A 27,257-nucleotide genomic window follows, 5' to 3' on the forward strand; every position below is an offset into this window, starting at 1 on the left:
TCTCTCTCTCTGTCATTTTATACCACCTCACTTGTACAATACTTCTTACAGTTTCATAAAAATGTAACATTATGGTGACAGTAAAACATACTTTCTTCAGTGCTTTGCAAGAATATTTAGGTTGCAAGTTTGTTAAATTTCCCAAATTCCTCTAATACATATTGGTGAGTAGCAAGATTTACTGTACACTATTCTCCATAAACAGTAGAATAGATAGTTGGGATGTTGATGTCTAAAAACAAGTTCTTTTCCAGGCACTATTTTATTTTACAATAAATATACAGTAATACGTTTTATTTAATTGCAGAATTTCCGATTAGTTTCTGATGCTCTCATCAATAATGTACTAAAACAAATTAAAAAAAACATTGATTTAAGTCCAGTATTTTCAAAAATGTCAAAATCGACCTGTTGAATCATTGAAAGTTTGCTTTTAGATAAATTTCATATTTTCTACTCTAGAAGAAAGTTAGGTAAAGAGGAAACAGCTTCCCTAAAAGCATCAAAAAAGTTATTTGAAATACAGAATTGCAATAGTTTAGGAATTTATTATACCCAAAATAAAAATATCAAGAGATGTCCAGATTGAACATATAATAATGAACATTGCATTCTAGCCTCACCAAACTTTACACAGTGCCTTTTGATATTTAGAATTTTCCAAAATATTATTATTCAAGTTTGACATAGAGGGATGATTTTAAGATTGCTGTGAGGGTTAGCCATCTTCTTCATAGCATATATCCAAAACAATATTTACTTATCCCGGCTTATCTCGGTATGTCATATACTGATTTCATGGGGGGGGTATCTCCAGGTGACATTAGTTTCACGCTTGCCACATTTTAACAGAAATTATCTCTTGTGTATGAAATGAAAGAATTTTACGAAGGAGGTTTCAACATCTGAAAAATGCTATTGGATGTTGCATCTATAATTTAAACAGAGAAAAGACATTATTTTGAAGACCTGATCCTTTCTATGTTGAACTATTCAAACAAGAGTTTTGCGCTGTAAAAATCATGTACATACAATTATTTTTACGACGCATAAAACACCAAAATTGCAGATAGGACTAGATATGTTGGTTGCACTTTCTCTCTTTGAATCTATTCTTACTCTTGTTTGCAGGCCTGCTACATGTACAACAGATACCTCACCTGAACTGTCTGGTGAGTAATCTCCCTGACCACAAGGACCTAGCCTTCAAGCTCAAGAGAAAACAGTTCAGTATTGAGGTACGTTGTCAGGATTACTCAGCATCACCAGGGTTGCATCCTAAACAAAATATAATGTTCAGCAGCGCAACCCTCCTGTTGTATTTTTCATGATGTCAAATCTTTTTGTTTTTATTTTGTTGCTTAAATTTTATTCCAGGAATGTGTTTTTGTGGGCTAAAACGAGAGCTGAATTGAATGATGACGATGAAGATAAGTCTCTCGTATTGTCCAAGACCTAGCTTACCTTAACGTTTGTCTGTTATTGGGTGTTGATCAAAGGTAAAGCCATTGATTATCCACTGTTGTTGCCACACTCACTCAAGAGGCAGCAGAGTGAGAAGATTGTCAATACCTTATTCATGAATGTGCCACGAGAATTAGATGGCAGTAGTAATTGAATATATTTATATTTTGATGTACTGAAGGAGCATGAATTAACTGCACTTCAGCAGAGTGATAATATTTAAAAAAAATAAGACGGAGTGACTTTCAAGTGAAAACGACACACGCACCATTCGCTGCTTCATGTGTCTGGCAGCCCACCTGGCAACAGGCGTGACCTGCTGAGAAAATCATTAGACATTTTTAGAGAGCAACAGTACCTTATCCTGCCAATGCCTGTCAGCTCATTTGAATGGCAGGGTGATAAGAGCGGCTTGTAGTTTGATGAAGTAGTGCTAATATACGGTAACTACTTACAGACTTCTAAGTTCTGACATATCTGTTATATCTCTCCAACAAGCGAAAATTATATTTTGACTTCTGTAACATAACTGCGACAATATGGGACAAAGTAATAAGAAGCAAGTCATAAGAACAAAAAGACCGTACCTTTACTGCAAGTGCTCTCCATGCAGTCGGCAGTGGCAGCAGCCCAAGTAGATTTGGGATGTAGTTACCATATATGTTTGGCATTATGTCATTTGTATTCATCTATTCGGACGTTATTTCCCGGTATGTAGCTGCATGTATACGCAGAGAAATTCTTCTCTGACAGGTTATTTAATTTGAGCACGGCTTCGGTATCTGTCCCAAGGGCCTTTGTCTCATAGACGCAATAAAAGTGGAAATGCATGACAAATTTCTTCTTTTTTGCTTCTCCATGTTGCTTAAATCCATTGATTAGTGTGACCTTTCTGAACAAGTGCAGAGTAGGGGGCATATATTTTAAATAGCACAATACGACAAGGCCTTTCCCATTCTTGTGTCGTTTTGATTTGATTTCTCATTCTCACGCTTCCTCTCATAGACAGATCCATTTTGCCTGTGTCACATCATCACACTCACCCAGAGCAATCAATCTGTCTTTGAACTACCACTCTCAAGACAAATTAAGGGGCCCTCCTCTCAGCTCGAGCTCATAATTGGTCCTCATTACATTATCATTACCTTATCACACCGTGGCTCTGAGGGAGGCCTATTGTCTTGTGCATAAGGTGAAGCGGAGGAAAGGAGTCCCTTCCCTGGAACTTCTCCACAACCTGCGGTCGACCCCTTTTCATCTTCTGCTGGCCTTCACCATCTTTCTGAATCTTTCTGCTGTCTGCATTAACCCCCCCCCCCCACTCCTCCATTCTCTGACACCCTGAATAGGCCACTGTAGTATAGATTTATAGCATCTATAAAAGTCAAGGTGGTTATCCTCAGTGCTCTTTTAATTAGGCCTCTTTATTGGGCAAGCCGGGGGGCTTAGCCCTGGAGCATCCCTATAGCACTGTGGAGTCTGGAAACTATGCCATTTATCCCAGCAGCACATTGTAAAGATCAAGCTTTGTCTATCAGGCTTGTTTATGGAATTTTATTGGTGCTTTTTGCAGAATGGATACCACCCACTTGCATTTCCCTCATGATGTACACATATCATTAAAAGAAAATCAAAGTGTTGTCATTACAGGACTTTTCTAAATACTATATTGGCTTCTGGCAAAAGAGAGTACTTTGTACGAAATGTCAGTCGCTGGCCTTGGCCATTACACTATGATATGTGTTTTGGGAATTCCGAGAAAATATCACCAGCCATGCATCAAATCAATCACAACACGGATTAGTCACTTTTGTGAGGTAGTTATTTTCTCCTGTTGTGTTTTCTGGCAATGTGATTGGCTGTCATTGTTAATTTGTACATCTCAGAGAGCCTTGTCACAAAGGTTTGAGTGCACGTTGGATCAGTGCCCTTCAATGCAGAGGGATTGGTAGATAGCAGAATGCATGCACATACGTTTGCATGTAAGACTATTACTGTGTTCTGTCTTAAGTGGCTTGTGCACCGCGTTTGACCTGTTGGTCAACTGCTTCGGTGGACCTCTGATTGACACATGCAGTGGTGACAGTGGAGTCTAAATCCGGTGTCTGGAGTGTGACAGCTCACACCATCCCTGCTAATCATCTCATTTAGCCAGGCTATTGGACTCCTCTGCCTGGGGGCACATAATACAACATTCTTGTGCTTTTTTTGGAATTGGTCAGCCTTTCCCACATCCATCATGGAAGTTATATTATAACCTCATTTTTCAACCTTTGAATTCTTTTACATATTGTAAATTAAGAAGAAAATGTATCTTTACTCTACGCAGTCTCTAAATTGTTCTGTAATATGACATTGATGGATGTTGGGTGATTGACAGTGCCAGCGCCTCACAAGTTGGGTCAGGCAGCTAAATTGCACCTCAGCTGTGTATTTATTCATCCTGTTGACTAATTTCTTGACTGCTGTTTGACTCATGACATTTGCACCAAGCACCTTGAGAATGCAAGGAAATAATTATTTGTTTCTCACATCTTGAAGGCTTCGCCAATAAAAACATGCTCTGTTCAGTTTGTTGCAGTAATTGATTTCACTACATAATTCCCAGCCTCACAAACTGAAGCTCCATTGCCAAAAGTTCTGTTGAGTGCGTGAGTGTCTCAGACTAGCAGTTGACGCATCTGAGAGTTCAACCTGCGGTTGATGAGCGGTTATTAGCTGTGGCGCCTGAAGCCAGAATTAACCCATGGCCCTGTCTGAGCAGGCAGAGGAGTGTTCAGTGTTTGGACAAGATTAACACATACTCAGAGGCATCCACTGACATTTCTTACTCCCACAGAGAGAGCGATATTGACATTCATGCAGCAGCACAGGTGAAAACCTGAGAAATGCACGTATGTGGCACGCAATGCCTGAGAATTCTTTTCACTTGCTCATGTGAACCTAGCAAAGTCTTCTGTCACGCGTCTTACAATTCAGGATGCTTGGAGGATGAAGCTCTGAAGAATGCAGATGGCACGCGATTACAGTCTCCTTACCTTTGTTTGACCCTTTAAACTGGCAGGCAGTATGCCTGTGGGGTACTGGGGTGCACGGGGGCAAATACAGCATAAGACAGGATTTGTGTCAAATTAGTCTTCTCTTAGTGAGACTGTTTAGAGGCGTCTGTTGCGTTGACGAGTTCGGCCAGTTTGATGGCTGTGTAGTCTGCACACGTGTTGGCCTTAAAGAAAACTTTGCCATCTTAAAAATGTGTGGCTTTATATTTAATGACTTTATGGTTTATGCTTTTACTGACATCTCAAGTTTTACAAGAGCTTCCATCTTTGGATGAGGAGCAGGAAAGGCAAAATGTATACAGAAAAAAACAGAGGAAGCTGATAATGGTGCTAAGGGGGAGAAGACGTAAGGAGAATAGGATTGCAAACTGAAAGAGTCCAAGGGAGGTGTGTAGAGTAGGTTAATGTTTCTTGGCATGTCCTCAAAATGTCTTTAAGACAACGCCTGTGTGTGTCCCCCTGTTGAAGCCTGTGGGTGCTGAGGGAAGGGTGTTAATGGACCTATGTGAGGAGCAGAGCAAAAGCTTGGAGAGGAGAGGGAGGCATAAGCAGAGAGGAGCAGATAAGTGATTCTCAGGTCAGGTCTAATTAAAATGAGGGCTTTTCCTTGGAGGCACCAAACCATCTTATTGAGAGAGGAATAAAAGGGGAGGGAAAGACAGAATTGTAGAATGCAGAATGAGTCAGAGACCCAGTCCTCTGGGCTTGCTTTTGTATATGTTTACATGTTTGTTTGCTTTCCATGCCTTCCATATATCTGTTATAATGCTTGGTACAACAGATCAGAGAACAGCCAATGTTAAGAAGAACTCATGTATAGAACTGAATTGGGTCATTTAATATTTACATATTAGCTGATCAGAATGGTTATTCACAGGCTGAATAAAGTAAATGCAAGCAATAGGCTTATTGGATGTCTTGAACCTATTAGTAGAATAAAAATCCTCACATTCTCTACACAATCCTGTGATTCCTATATCTGCCTTGGGAGTCACGTTCAGATGGGAATTGACCTTTGTAATATTATTTAAATTGAATAATTTATACTTCCCCTCTTGGTATACACCAGCCTCTGTCACATTTTGGAATGAGGTGTGCTTATGGTTTGTGCATGTATGAGGGAGCGAGAGAGCCTGGTGCAGGCCAGTCAGTGGCACGCAATCGGACCCCTCAGCTGAACAATATTCACAACATACATCAGATTTCAATCTATTATTTAACAGCGATTTTATCTATTCTGCAAATGTGTATGAGGGTTTGAAAAGGGCCAGCTTGTAAGTCATCTGTGCTGAGTCTTTGGGATGTGAAGAGAGATACAAATATATGCAAGTCTTTGTTGGTTGTTTGCTGATTTTTATTTTTAAATACTGCTCTAAATCTTTGATTGAGAAAACCAAGCCTACGGCACCAAAGAATCAACTGAGTTTCACAGCTTGAAGTGCAAATTCATGCTGTTACAGTGGTTTAGTGTTCTGATATGAAGTCATGGCATGGAAGATGTGGTTGTTCTGACAGGGTCACAGTTCAGAGGTCATTCAGAACACTGGATAAAACATACCCGGAAAAATTTATATATTTTTTTTTATCATTGTCTGGAACGCCTAGGGATGAAAACCAGCAGCACTCTTGTTTGCTGCAGTCGGGACGAAGCTCAAAACAGAGAATATCTGGGACTTAGTCAAATGTGCTGCCCTCTATGCTATATCAACACAGTGCCGAAACGTTTCTTACAAACAAGCCATATTAAAGGAAACAAAACAGGGCATGTGTGCTCCTCCTGCCAGATTGAGTAACACTGTGGTCTGCCTGAACTCGCCCTGGAAGTGAAGCTGTTTCATCAGTGAGCAGTGAACCCTTAACATAGTCCATGCACCACTCATTCCCCATCAGACTAGACTGGCCACACTGGACTCAGTCCTTATTAAAGTAGCCCAAGTTGTCTTCAGTTCCTATTAGAGAGAGAAGGGGAAAGAGGCTGTAACTTATAAGGCGTCCACGGGGTCTTGTGGTTCTATAGGGTATGTGTAAGTGTGTTCGGAAAGGGTTCCACATTAGCATAATGGTAGTGACTGGGGAACCATTGGGCCCCCTGATTCTTATTAACCGGGTCTTCATTGTATCCTTTGGCTTCTCAGTCCTGCTATTGTTATCTCCTAGGCTTTAATAAATAACGTCTAATGTTGTCGAAGGTTTGTGCACTTATGAGTATGTTTTAAGTACTGTGAATTGTGTTCACTGTCGGTATAATGGAGCAACAAAAATGTAATAAATATGTTAGCATTTATAGAAATGCATTCAAACATTTGGTCACGCAAAATTAAATGACAAGGATATAAGAAAACATTTTACAGGTAGTTTTTAAAGCTCAGCCGTAAATGTGGTTCTTAATCCAGACATTGCACTAGGCAGTTCCTTTAATTGCCCTGAAGCAAATTTCGCAATGGACACAAAAAAAATACTGGCAAAAGCAAAGATTGTCGTGTTTTGCCTGAACCAGCCAAAGTGAAATAGTTTTGTCACTGCGGTTGATTCACAGAAAAAGTTAAAATTGCCATCATGGGCACAAATAGCTCAATGGAGGGAGTGATTCAAAGGTGGAATGTTGATCCGGAGCAGGGGCATCAAACTCAGGAAGGCTCTTTCTGCTTGGGACCTAAAAAAAACTTTCCCACACTCTCTCTGCTCATTGTCCTGGACGCTCGCTCAGGATGAGCATATATGCATGTATTTCTCTCTGTGTCTCTTTAGTGTTTGCAAATATTGTATTGTATGATACATGTGTGTATATTTAACACAGTATTTTTAATGAGATGCTGTCCACAACAATCCTATGGTTGTTTTGCTATTATTATTATTTTTCTGATCCGGGTCACAGAGTTGGAAGCAAAAGAAAGTTGACTCATTTGCGATACTGTTGACAATCACATTTAACACCGTTTTTGTAGAAACCTTGGGGTTTTTTTTTACATTCTCACTACAAAATGAATCATCTCTCCTTGTCTTCAAGGAGACAGACGGGACATGATGGCGTCCTCACCACAGCACGTCTGTGATTAACTTCATTCATTTCTCTGCTTTACAAAAATTCTATTTACTGTCTTACCTGTCTCTCAAATTCTATGCCTGATGAAAGCATAATCTTTCCCTGTCACTGATCCTCTTTCTTAACACACAATCAAAGCATTTGTTTCAGCTAATTATGGGAGCTACTTAACCTCTGCTACTCTGAATATGGCTGTATTTATAAGGGATTCGCCCGACAGTCCACACAGAGTTATTTAAAGTGGTGTTGGCCATTGAGAAAAGTTGGCTGGCTGTTGAAAGTAGCAGTGCTCATGAATTTTATGAGGGCAAGTGTCCCCGTCCTTCAGAGTTCACAGGTGGCTGTTGAAAGGCCTGGCCCGATGGTGGAGGATAGTTAGGACACATATGGAGTGCTGAATAGACTTTAATTACACTCAGTAGATGAGTAAGAGGGCCATTCGGAGGGCAAGCCTGCACTTCAGAAGGCAAGTTAGAAGCCAAGGTGATGCTGTCTTATCGGAGATCTTTCAACCCCATCCATCAGGGTGCGTGAGTTAGTAGTGCTGTGTCCATGTGTGTGTTCTACGTAACACACACATGGGAATGTGTTAAGGTGGGCGAGGCACTGGCTGGGAGAATATACTCCAGTGTGTGGCTTAACCAAACTTTTCCTTTTGTCCCTAACAATGATGAGTGATGATGAGTGACAGGGGTGTTAGGAGTGGGATCTGGGGAACAGAATGTGCCTAAGCAGTGCCCGGCCAAACTCACACAAAAGACAGCGAAAATTCAAATCTGTGGAAAGCTTCTTATCCCAGCAAAAAAACGGTAAATGTTCCAAAAAAAAAATTTTCAGCTCTGGAAAAATGAGAAGCTCTGCACCATTTGAACCTTGAGCTTCTCTGTCTTGCACCTTGCAGGCAGCCTGCAGGTGGGAATGGGCCTTATCTGTGTTAAACATTGCATCTATTTTGCCTGCATGCTGATCGTCTGCATGCCATGTTCAGCATTATGCTGGCATTGATTCCTTGCAGAAGAAAAAGGGTATACCAGAATATCCCCTGTAAAGAATGTAAGAAAACATTGTTCAAATATTCTGCTTGCACAGCCCAGCTACAAACTCAGAAACCCCTCCCTTCACCCATGCAGACACATTATGCCCCTGTGCTAGCTGAGGATGAGGAGGATGAGCGTGCAAGTGTTTCCCAAGAGGCAGTTGTAGGCTGAGGGTTCTTTGGCCTGAGGATGGCTGTAGATGGCAGTTAGCAAGAAACCAGTATTATTATTATATTATTGTTGTTGTTATTATTCCCTGCTTTCCTTATAACCCTCCCCCATTTCTGAGCTCGGGCAGTGATCGTAATGAGGGTTGACAGCTCACCTCTCCCTAGCGTGCCTACGGTCCTAGGAGCCTTAGACCCCCCTGCGTAACCCCACCAACACTCCCCCAAGTCCCAGAAGGCCACAAAGGTTACTCCATATGTTAGTCTGAGGATTCTGACGATTTTGTATTTTCATCAGACAAATATTTCTAGACATATTTGTAAGAATCATGTCAAATCAGGTATAGTTCAGCTTGATACGTCAGAAATACATTTGCAGTTGCTCTGTTATTTGTATTGATTTATTCCCATTGCTCTCTCATCCTGTGCCTCATTTGTTAGCCCTGTTCAGACACACAGTGAATGTAAACCACATTGTCCACCTATTTGTGATCAGACCACTCGCACCAAATTCAGAGGTGAATCTGTGTAGAACATCATGTTGGTAGAAATTCCATATGGATTTTTCTCTCAAAGCTGTAATGAGGGTATTTTATGTCAAGTTTTTTTTTTCTTCCATATTGAGAGATTTCATTTACTCATTACAGAGAGGAAAAATCCCTCTGAACATCCCTCTCCACAAATCTGATTAAAGTTAACAGCCTCCTTTCATGCACATCCAAAAAAAAAACACTGACATTCAGCAGTCACTATTTGAGCTTTTTGCAATGGCAGAAGTCTTGCAAAGGAGATGAGAGATGTAATGCGCTGCATTATGATTAAATCAGTGCAGTGAAGTCCTTGCACCCCCTCAGTAGATTACACATCTTGTAATTGGAGTGCCTTTGAATCTTTGCAAGAGTGTTTGCGCTCGTCTAAGCCTGAGAAGACCAACTAATGATATTATATAATGAGTAGTGTATGTATTGAGAGACTGGCTTTGACAAAAGGATGTGTAATAGTAAATATTAGAGTAGGGAGAGCGTTAGCAAGGTCACTGTGTACAGAAAGAAGTGCTTTTGCAGCTCAAGCTCACTCGCACTCACCGTTTCTTTTGTCAAAGTCTTCCTCTGCACTCGTTCTAAAAATTAAAGTGAGCTTTTAAGGAGTCTCTGCATTCATAGGCCTCATCCCAGCTTAGTAGCCTTCATGTTCACCTTTTTCTCCTCATTTGCTACCAGACACAAAGTCAGCATGGCATCTTATTTTTATTTTTTTTATAATGTAATCACTGTGGAATTCAACCTTTCCTCAATTGCTGAGCCTCACCCCTCACCACCGCTACCCTGAATAGGAAATGTGAGATAAGTGCTAAAGGGGGTGTGTTCACCTCTCTGGCACCTTCTCCAAGCAGCCTTAAGTGGAATCCCAACCAGGCCCCACACATCACCACATGGGATGTTTGGGGACACATTCGGCACCTTCCCTTGACACACAACTATTTATTTATTTATTTATTTATTTGTTTTTTTTTATTAGCACATGGCTCTTCTTTCCTTTCTCAATACAAGTGTCTCATCACTTCTGGCCTTGATGGCACACTACATATCAGCAAAGAGACACTGGCTGGGTGTAATCTGACTTCTCTTAATTGCTGGCAGTATCCAGTAATAGGCTGCTTCCATAGATATCGGCCATTAGAGCAGTGCGTTTGACAGAAGTGGTCTGATTGGCTATGAGGTAGGTGATAAAGAATCATGCCTCATTTACCTCCAATGTTTTTGTTCCCACAACCCTGTATTAAATTCAAGCGTGAAGATGGCGGAGGACCGTGTTAAACGGATTTATGTGCGCTGCTATGTAATCTACTCCTCCTGATTGCATCGTCAGCAATCGGTTCTGCTCTACAAGTAAATGAATTTGGTGGATGGAAGTTATTTCAGCAAAGTTTTTGTGAAATGCTTCCTTTCCTCTACTCGTAAAAATGTATATTAGCGTGACATTATTAATTATATTCATTCCATGTTCTGAGTTTTATAAATAACCTTTATCCAGATTTATTTTTTGTGTCTGATTTCACCTTCAAAACCTTAATGGATTGAATCACAACAAGAATCCTCAAATAGACTTTTGAAAGTGTGTCAACTCCAAAGTAAATGATGACCAGAAGATTATTAACTAAGACTCAGCAATATGACTTTGATTATTTTTAACTTTTACGAAGAATAGGATTTATGAATACAAATATATTTCCTGTTCTTTTTTGTTCAGAAAATCAGCAAATTTTTCAGATAAAATTTGTACTGTAAAGATACTGAACTATTAAAACTGTGATGCGTGAAATATTCTTTTAGGTATCAGCTGCTCGGGTTGAGAACTATTTGTTGTCTTGTTGTTGGTGATGTCATTGAGTCGCCATCACAGACACAGTCAGACAGCATGGAGGCCACAGAGGAATTATTTTTTTTAAAGGACAGTTCACAGTGCACTCCTCAGAGACATTATTAATTGAATTAACTGACATAATCAAAGTTAAGTTGGTAAGAGGCTCCTAAAGTCAGTTTCAATACTTTTTTGGTTAATTGCCCAGCCCTAATATGGATAATACATTCAAAATGTGCTCATCTCACCCATTCACTTTGCTGTTGTCAGCACTAGAGCAGCATGTGATCTGATGACATTATATGTTTGAGTAATTCCACAGACGGCTGCACCATCCATTTCAAATGCCATAAAACAAAGTCAAACCATTAAGGATAATATACCCATTATTAGTATGGAAATTAGAAATGGAATGCCATAAAGTACTGAAAGCTTGTCACTTGAGTGACAGTTAAAGACACTCCTGGTTCAGTGCACAGTATTTATGATTTGTTTGATGTTTTTCAAACTCCATATTTGGCATATTATCCTTGGGTGGCAGCTCACACCTTGTTGGTATTTAAGACAGATTTCAACAGATATTACTGGATTGTGACAGCAGTTGCTTTTAAGGGTGTACGGCTCCCTCATACCAGGGAGGTGTCGTCTGCTGACAGATCACTGTCTGGATGAGAGAGCACAGCAGCATCCCACCTCATTACCGCAGCTACACACTAACCGAGGGACCGACACACTGCTCTCTGTGATTAAGATGTAAATTTCCTGTAATTGGAATGTAAATTCATACATTTATATGAAGACGTCAGCTGTCAGATTGGAATATTGTGTCCTTTTTCCCCTCCCTCTCCCCTGTTCCCCAGGCAGGGAGTAGGTGCCTGTAATCTGTATCATACTCCTGCAGCCCATTCTGGGATTTGCCGTTTGTTTAATGTCGGGGCCCATTGTCTTGCATCCAGCCCATCATTGTAATGCTTCCCATTCATGTTTCTGTGTTTTGTTGCAGTCTGATTTGCTCGTGCTACCTGTGTTTGTTCCTCCATGCATGGCTGAGCCATTAGGGCTTTGGGGACGCGAAGGGACTTTGAGACGGGGCTGGGGTCATTGGGTGGCCGTATTTTGTGTGTGCATCGATTACTTCTGCTGAATGTTCCTCAATGCAAATAAGTCTGCCACTTTGAGAGGAAGCACATGTATCTGAAGTAATTAATTTTACCCTTGAATGCCAGCTGTGGTGTTGGTGTGATGTGTTCCAAATTGAGCTTTCTCACCAAAAAGGTGTTAATTTAGGGATTTGGCAGATGAAGTAAGTGAGTCCGCCAGTGAACAATATATGGCCCAAATCAATGGGATGTGTTGTTGTAGTCCAGCTAGTTTTGAAGCATCATGTTGGATTGTGAGATTATATTTCATATCGCACATTGAAACCTTGCAGTTCTACTATGATCCTAGTGTGACAAATAAGTTAGTCAACAAAGTACAGAGCAGTATTAAAATCATACCCAGGCTTCTGATTGGCTCCCATGGCTGTACAAGTTCAATTTAAATGATCCTTTACTGGTGTGGCATCCTCACAGCATTATAGCTGCCTTTGTACTCTTTCATGTGATGTAGTTTTCATATGCCTGTTTGGGTGGACATACATACATATTTTTTTTTGGAAAAGGAGTAGAAAATACTTTGTTTTCTGCCACATTTGTAGAACCTAGCTTCACTACATCTTCAATACAGGCCTGGTGCACCATCACTCCACCCTGAGGTTCTGTGTGAACATAATGAAGGGGTAAAAGAAAAATGAGTGTCTGTCTGTTCCACCTCTGTGACAGCTGCAGGGGTAGTAAGTAGGTGAAATATAACGTCCTTTATATTGTCATTCTGTTATTATATTAGTTATTATATTATATGCATTTTCAGTTGTGGCAATGACGACTGACTGCCTTGTCAGACGCAGTTTTCTTGACAACTTTTGACAGATTAAAAGAACCGCACAGAATGATGTCTGCTTTCTTTGTTTACAGGTTGCAAGCTGTCAGGTTTTTCTGGGTGTGTACTGTACTCACAGATCCAGCCTTTCTCCTGTACATTCTTTCTCAGGCATAAGTAGGGTGTGAATTCTCACACGGGTCACGCAAGTCTACGAAGGAGTTTAAAATGCTTGAGTTTCTTTAGCATGTCTTCGGTTGTTCATATTGCGTTCTGAGAATGTGTCAGTGCTGATATGTTGTGTATATTATATTATACATCATGTGTTCTCCTGCACCCTACTGTCTTCATCGAACACAGGAACCCTTCTGTTTTTCAGTACAGCCACCAGTCAGACAAAAAAGCCAGTAGGTATCCACAGGCCTTGCTTGTTGTGGTGTGTGTGTGTGTGTGTGTGCGTGTGACAGAGCTCCAGATTCCTATGCAGGTTGCGTGTTGAGCGTTGAGCAGTACACCAGGAATTTTGACAATGCTGTAATAGCGTGTTGATGCTACCCCACCCCAATGTGGCACCGGACCTGGGCACTGTGCCCAACCTCAATCAGCCCTCCATCAGGAAGGAATCTTTATCAACCTCCTCTTTTCACTTCCATTCCATCGATCACCTTTTGTTTATTACATGGAATTAACAGGGTGGAAAGGTGACGAGTTCCCAGACGTTTCTGTTAACCAGGAATCTGCCTCTGGTCATGTGAACCAGTCAACTCAGGTCACTTAACGTTTTTTTCATGTTTGGAACATGCTTCTACTGCAGGTGACTTTAGAACAGCCTAGAAAGAATTGCATAATTGCGCACTCATTGACGCCAGTACTCCCTTTATTCGCCACCCGCAGCGACTCGTGATTTCATCAATCGCCTGCCTGTTCTGGTGTGTGAAGAGGAAATGAATCATCTCTTTTGAATGTTGGTGCCAAGAACTTTAGTATTTTTCTTTTTAATCCAAACTCGGAACAACACATTACAATGTTGTCTAAATCCCGATATTAATTTCTAGTAATCCAGATAAAAGATTCAGCCAGAGAACTGTGTGTGTCTGTGTTCAAGCCGTAAGGAGTTTTTTTTTCAATGAAGAGTCACTATGTCCACAGTGATATAAGCTCGAGTGCCCTACCGGACTAGCAGAGGTGTCAATCATTAGTCCCAACCCTTTAATTATGACATGCACAAAGGAATCTTTTTTTTTTATGTTGGTAAATTTACAGTTGTCATCTTAACTGTGAAGAATTAATCCATGTTGTCACTTCTGCTCAGAGAAACAAGCAACCATGTCATTTGTAACTGCTATGAGAAACTGCACATATGAAGAAGTGAGTCTGCTTAACTTTTCCTCCCATCTTCTTGGTTCTTCTCGTATCAAACACATTATCAGCTATGAGGCTGGTAAGTGTATTCCATGCCGCTTGAACCTCATGTTATTCTGATGACTGTTTTGTCTTTCAGTAATTTAATTAATATTCAGTGTGAATTTGAAAGACGGGGTCAAGAATTGCTCAATCACATTTAAAATATAAAATTTCAAGTTTGCTGCCTGTAAATGTGTGTAGTGATGATCCGGGTGCAGAGAGCTGCAAATCCAAAGAGTAGCCTTTCAAAAGTTCACAGGATATTTTTTTCCTGACATCCCTAAACCCGGAATGATTTGCATTCACAGAAGAATCTTTACGATTCATTTTTTTACATTATCCCATTGATCTTGTTTATCATGTTTATTGCATTCTACGCTCAAGAGAGAAAGGACATTCCCCAGCGCATTGCTCTGGCGAGACTCGATTGTATTGAGGACTTTGGGTCTTTTCACATATTATTAATAATATTATTGCTTTATTCAGACTGTTAGCGACTCCCTCAGTCCTACTTTGCATGACAGTACTGCAGGGATAACAGAGCATAGAGATGGGAAGAAACTGGGTGACTGATAAACAGAAGAGAGAGACCATTTTGTCCCCCAGGTATGACAGAGTCACTCATGCAGAAAGATACCACATGGAGGGAGGTGGGAGAGAGTGTGGGCGGGAGGCATGGAGGAACTCTTGGCTTCTTCTCCTCATTTGTTCCTCCCTTCCCTGAAAACGCATCTGTCTTCATTTCTCTGCCACACTCCTTTTTTGCATCCTTTTCTTGTGCACGCTTCTCCAGTAGCAGTCCTTTCTCTGCCTTTATTTTTATTTTTTCATGTTGTCGGCCAGCCAGGCAACACATTTCTTCAGAGCCTTTCTTGTCACGTTTCATGCCACCTGCCATATTTTATCCAACTTTCTAGGGATTGAGCGCTTTTTGGCTGCTGGTGCCCTTTGCCCTTTGGAGGCGGTGCCTTTACCATTAACCCAAGCGGTCTATCTTACATGCAAATCTGTGTCGTAACTACAGTGATCCCCATTTTTGTCCGCAGCACATGCAGCTATCTCATGGCTGCATGCATTAAAACAATTAAACTTTGCCCCTCCCCCGCCACAACAATCATTTGCGAATGTGTTGGGTGAAATTTAGCAAGAAATTATCATTTTGTGAATCACTTCACTCCGCTTGTTCTGTGTTTGTTTCATTCTTTCTCTTTCTCCGTTTCGTCTTTGAGCTTTTGAAAGACTTGGAGCCCCCTGCATGTTCCTCTTTTTGCTTCTTTTCTCTGTACTTTTTTTCATCATTATCCAACAGCACTTTTCTGTGCGTTCAAATGCTTTCTGAACGGCTCTCTTTCTTCCCTTTCAGGCTGGATGTCATTGTTGGTGCCTGTGGGCTGGGTGTATTTATTTAGGGGTAATTGGTGTGTGGATGAGTGAGGTAATGAGGTGCATCCACACTTGGCTGCTCCCCTCCCTGAGAGCCAGAGACAGACGTAGCATAGAAGCTCGGGCTAGAGCCGTACCTCTCTGCTGTCTCTGCTACATAGGCCAGAATTCCTCTTTCATACCCAGGTGGTCAAATACAATCAGTGGTGCTGATACCTCAAGAAGGGTCTGTGGTTTCAAGTGGTGAGTGAGTGTGTGAGTGAGTGTGTGCGGCCGTGAGTATATCCCCCTGGGTGTCTTCATGCGAGCGTATTTTTTGTGTAGACAGGGAAAACCCGCACTCGGTTGCTGACGTGTCCCGTATTGAGGTCTTGTTTGTCCGGTGGCTTTCATTTGTACAAGTGCATTTCTCTATGTTTATGAGTGTGGAACCTCCTGAGTGGGGTGTTCATTAGAGTTAAAGGAAGACCTCTGGCTCTCATTGCCCCCTGTCAACCTCAAACTGTCCCCGATGTCCTGCAGAGTTACCTAATGATTTCACTTACACCTCCCTTATCTGGTCTGGCCCATGTGGCAGCAACGGTCTGACGCTTCAGCCTTTACATGCAATTTGCTGCCTCATATCCTGTGAAATTCAATTGCACAGCCCCAACTGTTGCCAGTGTTGAGTATCCCCCTCTCTCTTTCCTTTCGCTCTCCCTCCTCTCGCATTGTCTCTCTCCCATCTCCCATACTCTTTAATACGTGAAACTTTGCTTTGGTGTCTGACTTTAAATGAAATGCAGCACTTCAAACCGATCATCTTGGATATTTGTGGCTACCCACAGGTGTTCGGCAGATAATATTATGCATAGATTGTTTTGTTGTTATCAGGATAATTGGCGTAGACCTGCCAGCCTTTGAAAGACACACAATTACGGTATGTGATGCATAAGTGGACTCATTTTAGGGCAGGATTTTGAGTTGCTAATGGTGCATTATTCAGCTTTTGGTCGGTCCCCAAATGTGCGGAGCCAAATCAAACACGCCGCTCCAGGGTAATTGAGGCCCACTCTTCACCCCCTGCAGTGAGCAAGGCAGAACTATAATCCCCTGACAACTCTGACTTGGCCCCAATCTGGCAAGTCGCCCATTTCCCAGGAAAATGTCTAACTTGACATCAGTGAAAATGAAGAAGCTCATGGCCACATTTGGAACACTTTCCAATTTCATTATTCTTTTCGACTCAGCTGCTCTCTGTAGCCATCACTGTTCCTACCCTTACTTTTGACTTTGAGCTATATTTCATGTGATAGTGTTGCACACTAATGACTAAATCTTTGTCTAGTATTCTAATTATTTAGTCTCCTTTTATTTCCTATTAACTTAAGCTTTCATTTTCCCTATTAAACACCTATACGACCAAAGAGTCTGAATCCTACATGGCTTGAGATCACGTTACCGATCACTGCAGATAACCATGTGAGCAGTTGTGTAGTTCAGTTATAAACAGTGACCATTATCACTCATTTTTGTTGTTGTTGTTGTTGTGTCCATGTAAAATTAAATAGTTTGAAATAACTGAAGGTCATCAAGTAGTCTAGAGACTGGCAAAATAAATCCTCTTGTTTCAGAAAAGTTACACATATAGAAACAAAAATCCACAACTACATAATAGTTGAGGCTTTTTATGCTTTTATAATAATTATATTTTATGGGGTTTCCATGGAAACATATTATTGTAGGTGATTGAGGGGCCGCCGTATTTTGCAAACTAACTGCATTGTAGCCTCGCCACACTTAGATGATACACGTTAAACGGTTGCTTATTTTAATATTTTGATTATTTTCTACAGTTTTATTTCCAAGTAGAGTTGTTCTTATTCAAATGAGGAGGTAACAATTCCAAATCATCTGTATAAGCATAGCAAGACCCCGAAGGCACCCAACAAGATTAATTTGTGATGTTTTATCTATGTGCAATCCACACTGATCGGGCAAAACGTGTTTGACTTTTCTACACCCTGAAGTCCTGAACAGTTTTTACACTTTTAACATGTAAATGTTGTCATCCTTTTCAAATAGAGGCCAAAATCAATTCACCTGCTGGGGCACCTCTTATAGGGGTCATTTGCAAAGTCTGTCACATAGCATTTAGCACTGTCTCTCTGATTTTTTACTTTAGCATGTATTCTCCCCAGGCTCCAGTTCACTCTTTTAATGGCTTTATTAATGCTTTGCAATTTACACTTAGCCAGTGCTCCAGGTTAGGTAAGGGCTGTTGTGTTTCAGGCAAATTTAGAAAACACAAAACAAGCATTCTGTGTCGCTCACAGTGCTTCTAGGTCCTAGATGTTATGGGGAAAATGGACAGTGGTGAATGTTTTGGCAGATCAACAGAGGTGATGTCTCATTCCCTCTGACGTCTTGAACGCCCTGAAGGTGGCTTTTCCCAACAATCTGCCCAGGACACAACTCACCTAGCTCTGGCTAAATTTATACAACCACCTGCCTGCAGGGGGCAGATCAGACAGAAGAGCAGAGGTGGAAGTCAGGTCAAAAAGGTGAGGAGAGACGTTTGGGGGGTAAAAGATATAAATTATTCTAACAACAGCAGTGTATTTGTGCATATATGATGCTCGAACAATTAACCCTAACACTTAAATCACTCATTGAATCTTGATGACAATCATTACTTATGTATATTATATAATTTAATATATTATATTATAATTATATAATTATAATTTAATATATTATATTATATAATATAATTTTCTTGATAAAAAAAATTAACAACAGTCAGCGGGGACTGAAATCATCAATTAATTGAAGGCTTGATTCTAAATCACATTGAAAAATCAAAGTGTAAAATTAAAATCACAGGCTGATCTAATTTCCGTGAGGACAGTTGTTTTATTTTCCACTATGCCTGCACATGTTTGTGATATCAACATTACTTTTTGAATTTCATAAAAACTGTCACAAATTTAATGACTAATGTCTCAAAACAGAGCGTCAAATAGAACGGTAACAATTCTAGATGCTCCCCAGTGGCAGAGCTACTGTGGATTCCCTGAGGGCTGATGTTAAGTGAATGGCCTGAGAGGCTCTAGGCTGGTCTATGTGTGGCCTGGCTGGTCCAAGTCAGCAGTAATGACTGGCTTTGGACAGCATGCCTGTTAATGTGAATGGGGTTACTCTGGGCAACACCTTTTCAGCTGGGTCCTATGAAGTCCCCAGTATGGTGGTCTTTGTCCACACAAGGGCTGTCCTCTCAGGAAAAAGGGCTCCCTTTTTGTGAGGACTATCAACTGGTGATGGATTATACCCACCCCCCTTTATTCATCCAAGCACACTAATAGAAACGGATGCATGCAAACATACAGACACACATATACATACAACCACAAACACATCAAATGTTGCACAGTTGTTAATAGGGCTAAAATGCATTCATACAGATGCACACACCTTTTAACACTGCAGTTACCATCCTTGAAATTCACTTGAAATTTGAAACAGGTTTCTTACTGATCAATCCTAAAAATTAATAAACAATACAATGATTTGTCCATTGTCCATTTTTACCTACATTTACTGTATCACAAAACAAAGACAAATATTTAATTTCATAAACTTAGAAACTTCAATATTTTTAAAAATATGCACTAATTCTGGATTCTGTCTGCAATCGTTTCTAAAAAACAAAAAAATGTTTTACATAAAGCTGTCTTCTGTTATCACCGGTAGGAGTTTTGCAACTGCATGCAAAATTTGAAAGAAAACTTACTTTGCAGTCTTGATTTATGTTCAAACAACACTGGAGGAAATGTCTTCAAATCTGTCTTAAAATATCCACCTGAACTCAAGGATGTTCTTTTGCAGAGTTTAAGATTGGCACACAAACAACCCCTTGGACTCAATGATAATCTGATTACATTCTAACAGTCAAAGATTAAATATCAGTCATTTTGACATAAAAAAAACAAAAACAAAGATGTTATAAGCTATTTGTGGTAAATCTCCACACACTAACGTATAGGTTAGAAAGAAGTGATCACAATTTACATCCAAAAGGTCAAGGGTCAACTTCAGTGTGACATTGTGGTGCTATGCAGAACTACAGACTTTTTTTGGCCATTACGCAACGCCATAACTCAGGAACAGAAGGGGAGATTGTCAACATATTTCACACTTGGTTGGATACTGAATTGATGGCGCTCATCTGGGTACCCACCTTGAAACAGTGTAAATCTTACGTGCTGCCAGGTAAAAGATGTTTTGGAATTTGTAGATTTTTGCAGCGGCATCTATATATGTAGTGACAAAGTTATTTATCAGTCATCTTTACTGTTCTGTAAAAACATAATCTTGTGTTTTAACTCTTGACTATTTTTCCATTCATTTTTTTCTAAATACCATCAACTTTTGGCCGTCCTTGCTGGTGAATCACTGAACATTTTATAATTCTCCTTTCATCTACTTTTAACATTCAAATGAACTGAGGGTTTTTCAGTCATGATATTATAGTCTGTTACTGATTAGTATTTAGATGTGGAAGTTTCCAAAATTTAGTATGTGCCACACTTTCCCAAAGTTTTGTCGCTCATGTCCCAACTTGTTTGACAAATGTTGTTGGCATCAGTCAGAATAATAAAGATGATCATTTTAACACTGGTAATGAAATGAAATACAGTATGTTATCGTCTCCTGCCAACTGTCCTCGTATTTCATGTCCTTTTCTAAAGTGCTCTTTCTGTCCTGATGATGTCTTATGTTAGCACAATAATAGGCTGCATGTTTTCATCAGTGAGTGTGGTCACCCCCAACCCTCTCAAGGGGTTGGCTACTTACCCAGTCTGACACAGTAACCTCCACGCGACCTTTTTCCTTTGCCAACTGTTATGCCTGTAAACCGCTTGAAGTCCATCACAAATGAGGGAGAAATGCACTTTTCTGTTGGAGGGAAAGTTGAATTCAGGGAACCCTAGTTGCAGGCTTCTAGTCGGCTTTATGTGCTCTTATTGTATATACCTCTGTGTGACACACACAAAGGTAAGTGGCAGTGGGTATCTGTCTGTCTGCTTTTGTGCACGGGTGTTTGCACTTGTAGATTGAGCGCAACATAGAAGAAAGAATGAATAATACATGACAATGTCCTTACTTAATCCTCTGTTTTCTATTTTTTGGTGGAAAAAAGCAGAAACACAGAGCCACTGTCACAACTGGCCGGTAATCTTAAAGAATTATTTCTACGTTTCTAGAAATACGACCATTTAATTTCTATTTCTGTGCCAGAGTCAGAAGTAACTTCTCTGTCGAGACAGTTGCACAAAGCAGCCCTTGAAGGACCACACTTTTTTACGTGGATTAAGCAAACAATAATGTCACATTTTCATTAGTGAGCTCTGATTTTTAGTTGGCAGGTGTCGTTTTGTTCAAACAGAGCCAGTATGCCTGCTTTCTATTTGTGACCAAAGTCAACCATCTGCTTGATTACAGCTCTATACATAAATATGAGTGGTTTAAAATTCTCAACCAAATCTCTCTTTAAAAACCGTGTATTTCTGAAAACATATTTAAATAATTAGTGGTATTAACAGGCTACTTTTAGCTTACATGACATGACTACATAACCTATATGCAATTTCAGAGTGGGTTAAGGTCCAGTTTCAATACAAACACAAATATATGTTCCAAATGTTTCTCCCAAGTGCAGACTATATATATGCAGCGTTAGGAACCTGCTTTGACCAAAAGTGTCAGTGGTGTTTCAACCTGAGGACGTTTGTATCAAAGTCATGCTTTGAGGGCTAAAATGTGTTTGAGGGGTGGAGGGTACAAAAGGTCCCCCCAGATATGCTGTCATAACCCATGCAGCAGCGCTCTTTGCTATGGGCCTATTGGTAGTGAAGGCAACACTTAGATATGTTTGTACTCTACGCCCTATACTCCTCTTCCTTTCTGCCTGGGCAACATGTCTCTCCAGGGGTGGAGTAGCGCTCTCTCTCTCTGGAAGTGCCCAAGTCCATAACACCAACCAACGCTCCCTTACTACCCGCCACCACGAGGGTCAATGCGCCCTTGCCCCCTCACCCTACACTGCCCACGGCCCATACCAGAACTGCCCTCCAAAGAGAAACAAAGCCAAACTGAAAAGAGACAAAACGGCCCTACGCCACTTCCCTTGTCAAAGCCCTTCCCTTGACAGGCCCGTGAAGGGGCCCCCCAGAGGAGGGTTCAGTTGAAGATGATGACGACAGAGATAACAAGTCAAGTTGTTGTATTTACAGCACAGTTACACTTTGGCCCTTGTTTGTCCATGGGGTTGTTCAGAAGCATCGCAGAGAGAACTGATTCCCATCCAGGTTATGTTTCGTAATGTGACAGATATTGTTTTCCATCAGTCTATAGAGTTTATAGAATGCGATTAAACATTCCATTAGGTGTTAAAAAAAATCAAAACGTGAAAATTTGTCAGCTAATCAATTTCCTGTTTGGGCATGCTGCTAATGAAAATCAGTCAGTTGTTAGTCTCTTCCCATTCTTCCCTTGTTCAGGAATATAATTAAACTCAGAATGCTTACTCATCTCTTTGCCTGCCTGCTGCCTGCTCTGTCAGATGCATTAGCCATGAAGCAGAAGAGATGAGGAGCCTGTGTCTGTATCTGTCTGCCTGAATATCTGTACGCCTGCCTCTCAGATTATCCTGGATCAAGCAGCAGGTGACATTTACGAACAGGTGACCACCCTCCCTATTACCAAAAAGAAATTTGAGATGACCTAGAGTGTTGTTTATCTTACATCTTCGTGCTGCTCTTGTAGTTATAAAATAGTTGCTTTTATAGAGCCTGCATGTCGGCGGTGGAATGTTTTTTAAAAATTGTAGATTTTTCGAGAAATATATTAACATTATCAGTAGCTAATAGTTTTTTCTGCAAGTAGGAGGTCCAAGATACCCTGACAAATATATTGGCATTTATTTGACAAAAGTAATGATTAAGGTTGAATTTTGTTATAGATATATATATATTTATTTTTTGCGGGGGGCGGTAAATGACAAAGTCTAAGGGATAAAACCTTATCCTGTTCTTCGGGCAAGGTGAGGGATCGTATTGCACTCTTTGTTAGCGCAAAAAAAGGAAGAAGGAAGCGCTTCTTTTTTGCTTTGTCATGTGCAGGTGGTTTAGAATTACCAAAGTGATGGGATTTATGCTGAGTTCTTTCTGGCAGGGCAGCGGAAGTATTCTTTGAAAGTACTGCATAAATGTGATCATAGTTGGGTTTTCCAATAAAGCAAAAGCACATGACCTCATTATTTGTCCTTTGGTGTGCTGAAGTTAATACTAGTTCCTATAGGTACAGCGAATTATTTCCCACACAGTGCGGTGTAATTTAAGAAGTACAAGGGATTACGGCATTGGGGGAGTGATTTAGCTTGTTTTAGTAACTGGACAGACCTGCAAGTCTGGGAGATTTCTCCCAATTTCACTCTACATTCATTTTGACCCTTGGCTGGTTGTAGAAATGGGACTGCAAATGGAGGATTTTGACCTGCTGTCATGGAGCGACATCCACTGCAGCTGCCCTCCTCGGGGAAATGGAATTGGCAAAAGGAAGCACCTCTAATGTGTTCACTGTCCATGAACACTGGACACTTGGATTGTAAATCCATTCAAAATGCATTTTTAAAACGTTAAAACATACCTGGTGTGTTGTGTTGGAATTTCATGTTCATGCACAGCAATATATTGCCATATTGCTGACCTGACATTTTGTGACTGGCTTCCACTTAGTGATACGATATTTGGTTTCTCTCAATTCACTGACTACAGCTTGTCATATACTGGCCAAATTGCAAAAATGATTGCCTTAAGTAGGAGTTTATGGCAAATATTGTGTCACTTCCACAAGCTTGTTCTAGCTCCAGCTAATCTGATTGGAACAGCCAGACCATTCGTCATGTGTTTTAACAAGGTGTAGGGTTTCCCATAGTTCTAAGCTGTACAGCGACACGGGCCATTTGAAAGTGTGGTTAATACCCTATGGGAGAAATGACTCGTTAAATTAGCACCTAATGCAGGCATTAGCAGGACGTTGCCACCGGTGGAATGCCTTTGATGGTGTTGCTTTTGAGTAGGTCCTAATTCAGTTGAAGAAACTTGTCCATATGGATCTTGGAATATTATGCACACACATAACATTCATTCATTCATTTTCTTCCGCCTTTTTCTGCTTTTGTGGGTCACGGGTGTTGCTGGAGCCTATGACTTGCTATGGGCGAGAGGCGGGGTACACCCCGAATGCATCGCCAGCGCATCGCGAGTCCACATGGAGACAGACAACCACTCACGCACACACTCATACACCACAGACAATTTGGAACAACCAATTTACCTAAGCTGCATGTTTTTGAATAAAGTACTGGGTTCACGCACATAAATATTGTAATGCTAAAAACAGATTGTGTCTAAAACCTTTTAAATTGTACTTTGCTGCTGTTTCTGTGCTATAAACCACTGCTGTGTGCCAAGATGGTGAATGACAAGTTACAAACATCACAAAATGCAATATTCCTTAAGAAACAAGTTGTTGGGGGTGTTCCGTAAGCCGATGGAATTGTCCATTGTGGAGTGATATTAGTAACCCTCTTAGGCAAAGCTACTCTGTGGGCTGGCCCTGAGGGCTCATTTCAAGTGCTTAGCGCTCGTTTGGAGCTTTGTCACCCCTCACCCTGTTGCCAGCATGGCCCCAGCCCCTCTGGCGGTAGAACAGAGCTGAACCGTAGACCTCTACCCTTGCCCGCCACAAGGGAGGCAACACTGACATCACAAGTCTAACACACTCACACACACAAACACACTCGCTCAAACATTGTGCACTCATTCAATTGTACCACCCACCCAATGAACCACAACCAATGGTTTATTTTCCCGCCGTCCACTCCCATCCAACCACCCCACCCCTCTCTCTCTCTCTCGCTCTCTCATGGTTTATCTTCTTTCTCCACCCTCGTGAAGGTTGCCAGGCAGCAGAGAAAGACTTCACACACATACACCCCACTATGCCTCTGAGGGTTTTCCGGATGTCCTTGTTTACATCATGGAGTGTGCAGGTCGTAGGGAGGCAGATTCAGAGCCTCCCTCGGTATGTGTCTAAGTCCTAAACTGACCTCCATTACTTTGGAGTTAATACAGATGTTCATGGTAACCTCGCAGTTGGCCCGTAATTACCAAAATAAGCGCAGAGCACTTGGGCTCATATTTGGGCTAGAACATTTTACGAAGTTGTTGGCTGTCGCTTACATGTGGGATGGTTGTTGACTGCTGGCGGACTCTCTTTTCCCACTGCGTGTGTGTCAAATCAATCGATTGGTTTTGTGTGCTCCTCCCTCCAACTTTGATGTCACCATTGATTGTTCTCATCCGCCCCTGAACTCAAAGGTTAGAAGAGCTGAGTTGCCTTTCTGGATTGCTTTGACCTTCGTTGTGCACATGCTCAGTGGGTTCACCGAGCCCTGTGCCAAAGAGACAAAGCGTAGCCAGGCCCGTGGGTGCGAAACAGCCAGACAACAGTATGATGTCTTTATTTATTTATTTTTACCAGGATGATGTATATGTGATTGATTTTTTTCCTACCCCTCTCTCTACTGTGTTTCTGCTGCAATGCACTAAGCAGGATTGAGTCCAGGCATGATCAATGCATTGTTTTTCTTTTTCAATCACACTTGAATGAGCTGAAGACACGAAAGGTTACGCAGGTGAGGTTTGGCACGGGTGGAAGTGGAGCAGAGCTATCGGAGGCCTCTTCAATGCCAATGTATGAGTTTGCATGGGTGTATGTGAGAGAGAGAGAGTTAGAGAGCGAGTTACACACAAAGACAAGTTTATCCAACTCATTATATGCTTTTTTTGTTCTTCTTGTTGTTTTATTAGCATTAACTTACTTGTGAATTTCATGAATCTTCTTTCTTGGTGGGAATCTTCCATCCATACCTCTTTGTAACCTTACCTTTACCATCTTTCATTAAATTATAGGTCCCTCACAATGTCTCACTGCTCACCTGCCCCAGATAATCCGCAGCTGCGTGAAGACTTCTCCTCTTGTTTCCTCCACTTGCCTGACAAACGGTCCTCCAGCGCAAACAAAGGCAAACTCTTGACTGTGACTGTGACCGACCCGAGAAGCACAAGCACGAAGGCTTCTTATAAGACACAACCATCAGCAATGTTTTTAAAAAAAAAAGACACTCAAATTCAGGTGTTTTGATTTTTCCTGAAATAATTTAGCAAAGGGAAGAAGCAGTCTTCCCTGGGGGGGCGGGGGGTAAAGATTGTTGCGTCGTCCTGAATGATCTCTTAGTAATGACGCTATTAAATCCTGTACCCAAACACCTACTCGTTAAGATAAAGATAAGTATCTACGGGAGTGGATGGGCTCGTCTAAAGCTTCATGGCTGGAGGGGAAAAGGATGTGGCAAGCAGGGAAGGTTTAGATGCCTGGGGTGGGGTGGGAGCACATGCTTTTGTCCAGTGGGTTTCAGATGTCATGGCAGATTCTTTGAGGGGCAAATTACAGGGTTTAACTTCTCTTGTACCCAGGATTCCTGTATTCTGATTTAACTTCCTCGATAGACACTCGAGCAACACGCTACTCAGCACTATTGTTGTACGCACACTTGACTCTGGAGATACTTCAACCCCCCCTCTCACACTCTTAGCACCTCTTTAAGACTTTGTTCATGGAGTGCCATTAGTCCCCTGTCTTGTGGGTTGTTGAGAGAGCACATCAATGCAGCTGCACATAGGCTTTATAGCCGTTTTAGTAAGTTAGTTTTGGCGCTAGAGTGGGCTTTGTGCTCCGTAGGTAAGTTTTACTGTGAAACAGCTTAAATACATACTCTGGATTTAGTTGCGCTGAATCATGTGTTACAAAATAAATCAACACACATGCACATTTCAGACACACATTCTCTCTACTCATAAATAGATGCCACTGTGCCTCATACATGACTTCTCAAAACAGCTCTACCTCATGCTCACAAACACACACACACACACACACACACACAGACATTCCCTGTGAGCTGTAACAGACCTAAAGCTCTCTGAAGCATTTAGCATTGTGCTAGTAGGATTACTCCAGCACTGAGGGGAGTGATGAAGCATCTAATGCAATTTCAGCCCAACACAACTCTCTAAATAAACCTTGCTGAAGTGTAAAATCTACTGTATGTTGACCCACTGTAGTGCTTCCTTTTTTCCGATCTAGCACCCACCCTGCCTCTTTCCCTCTCTCGTTTCCGTAGAGATTGCATTTGCCTCCAGACTTGTCTGAAACGGTGAGTCGTGTGAGCAGGGGAGAGCTTGCAGGAGCAGACGCCGTAGCCTCCGCCTGTGGCTCCGGCTCTTCCGGCAACAAACACTTGGACTTCTAG

General features: G+C 41.3%; 1 protein-coding gene across 1 annotated transcript in view; it reads left to right on the forward strand.

Annotated features, from left to right (window-relative positions):
• Positions 1-27,257, forward strand: part of LOC137916329 (elongator complex protein 4-like) — a gene marked incomplete at its 5' end in the record, with an annotated part of 40,430 nt that extends 13,173 nt beyond the window's left edge. The window contains 2 exons of the mRNA XM_068759373.1: positions 1,132-1,238; positions 27,129-27,257. Coding sequence (XP_068615474.1) covers positions 1,132-1,238; positions 27,129-27,257 — 236 coding nt within the window. The remainder of the gene's footprint in view (positions 1-1,131; positions 1,239-27,128) is intronic.

Source organism: Brachionichthys hirsutus, unplaced genomic scaffold (assembly GCF_040956055.1).
Source record: "Brachionichthys hirsutus isolate HB-005 unplaced genomic scaffold, CSIRO-AGI_Bhir_v1 contig_1197, whole genome shotgun sequence".
Lineage (NCBI taxonomy): Eukaryota > Metazoa > Chordata > Actinopteri > Lophiiformes > Brachionichthyidae > Brachionichthys > Brachionichthys hirsutus.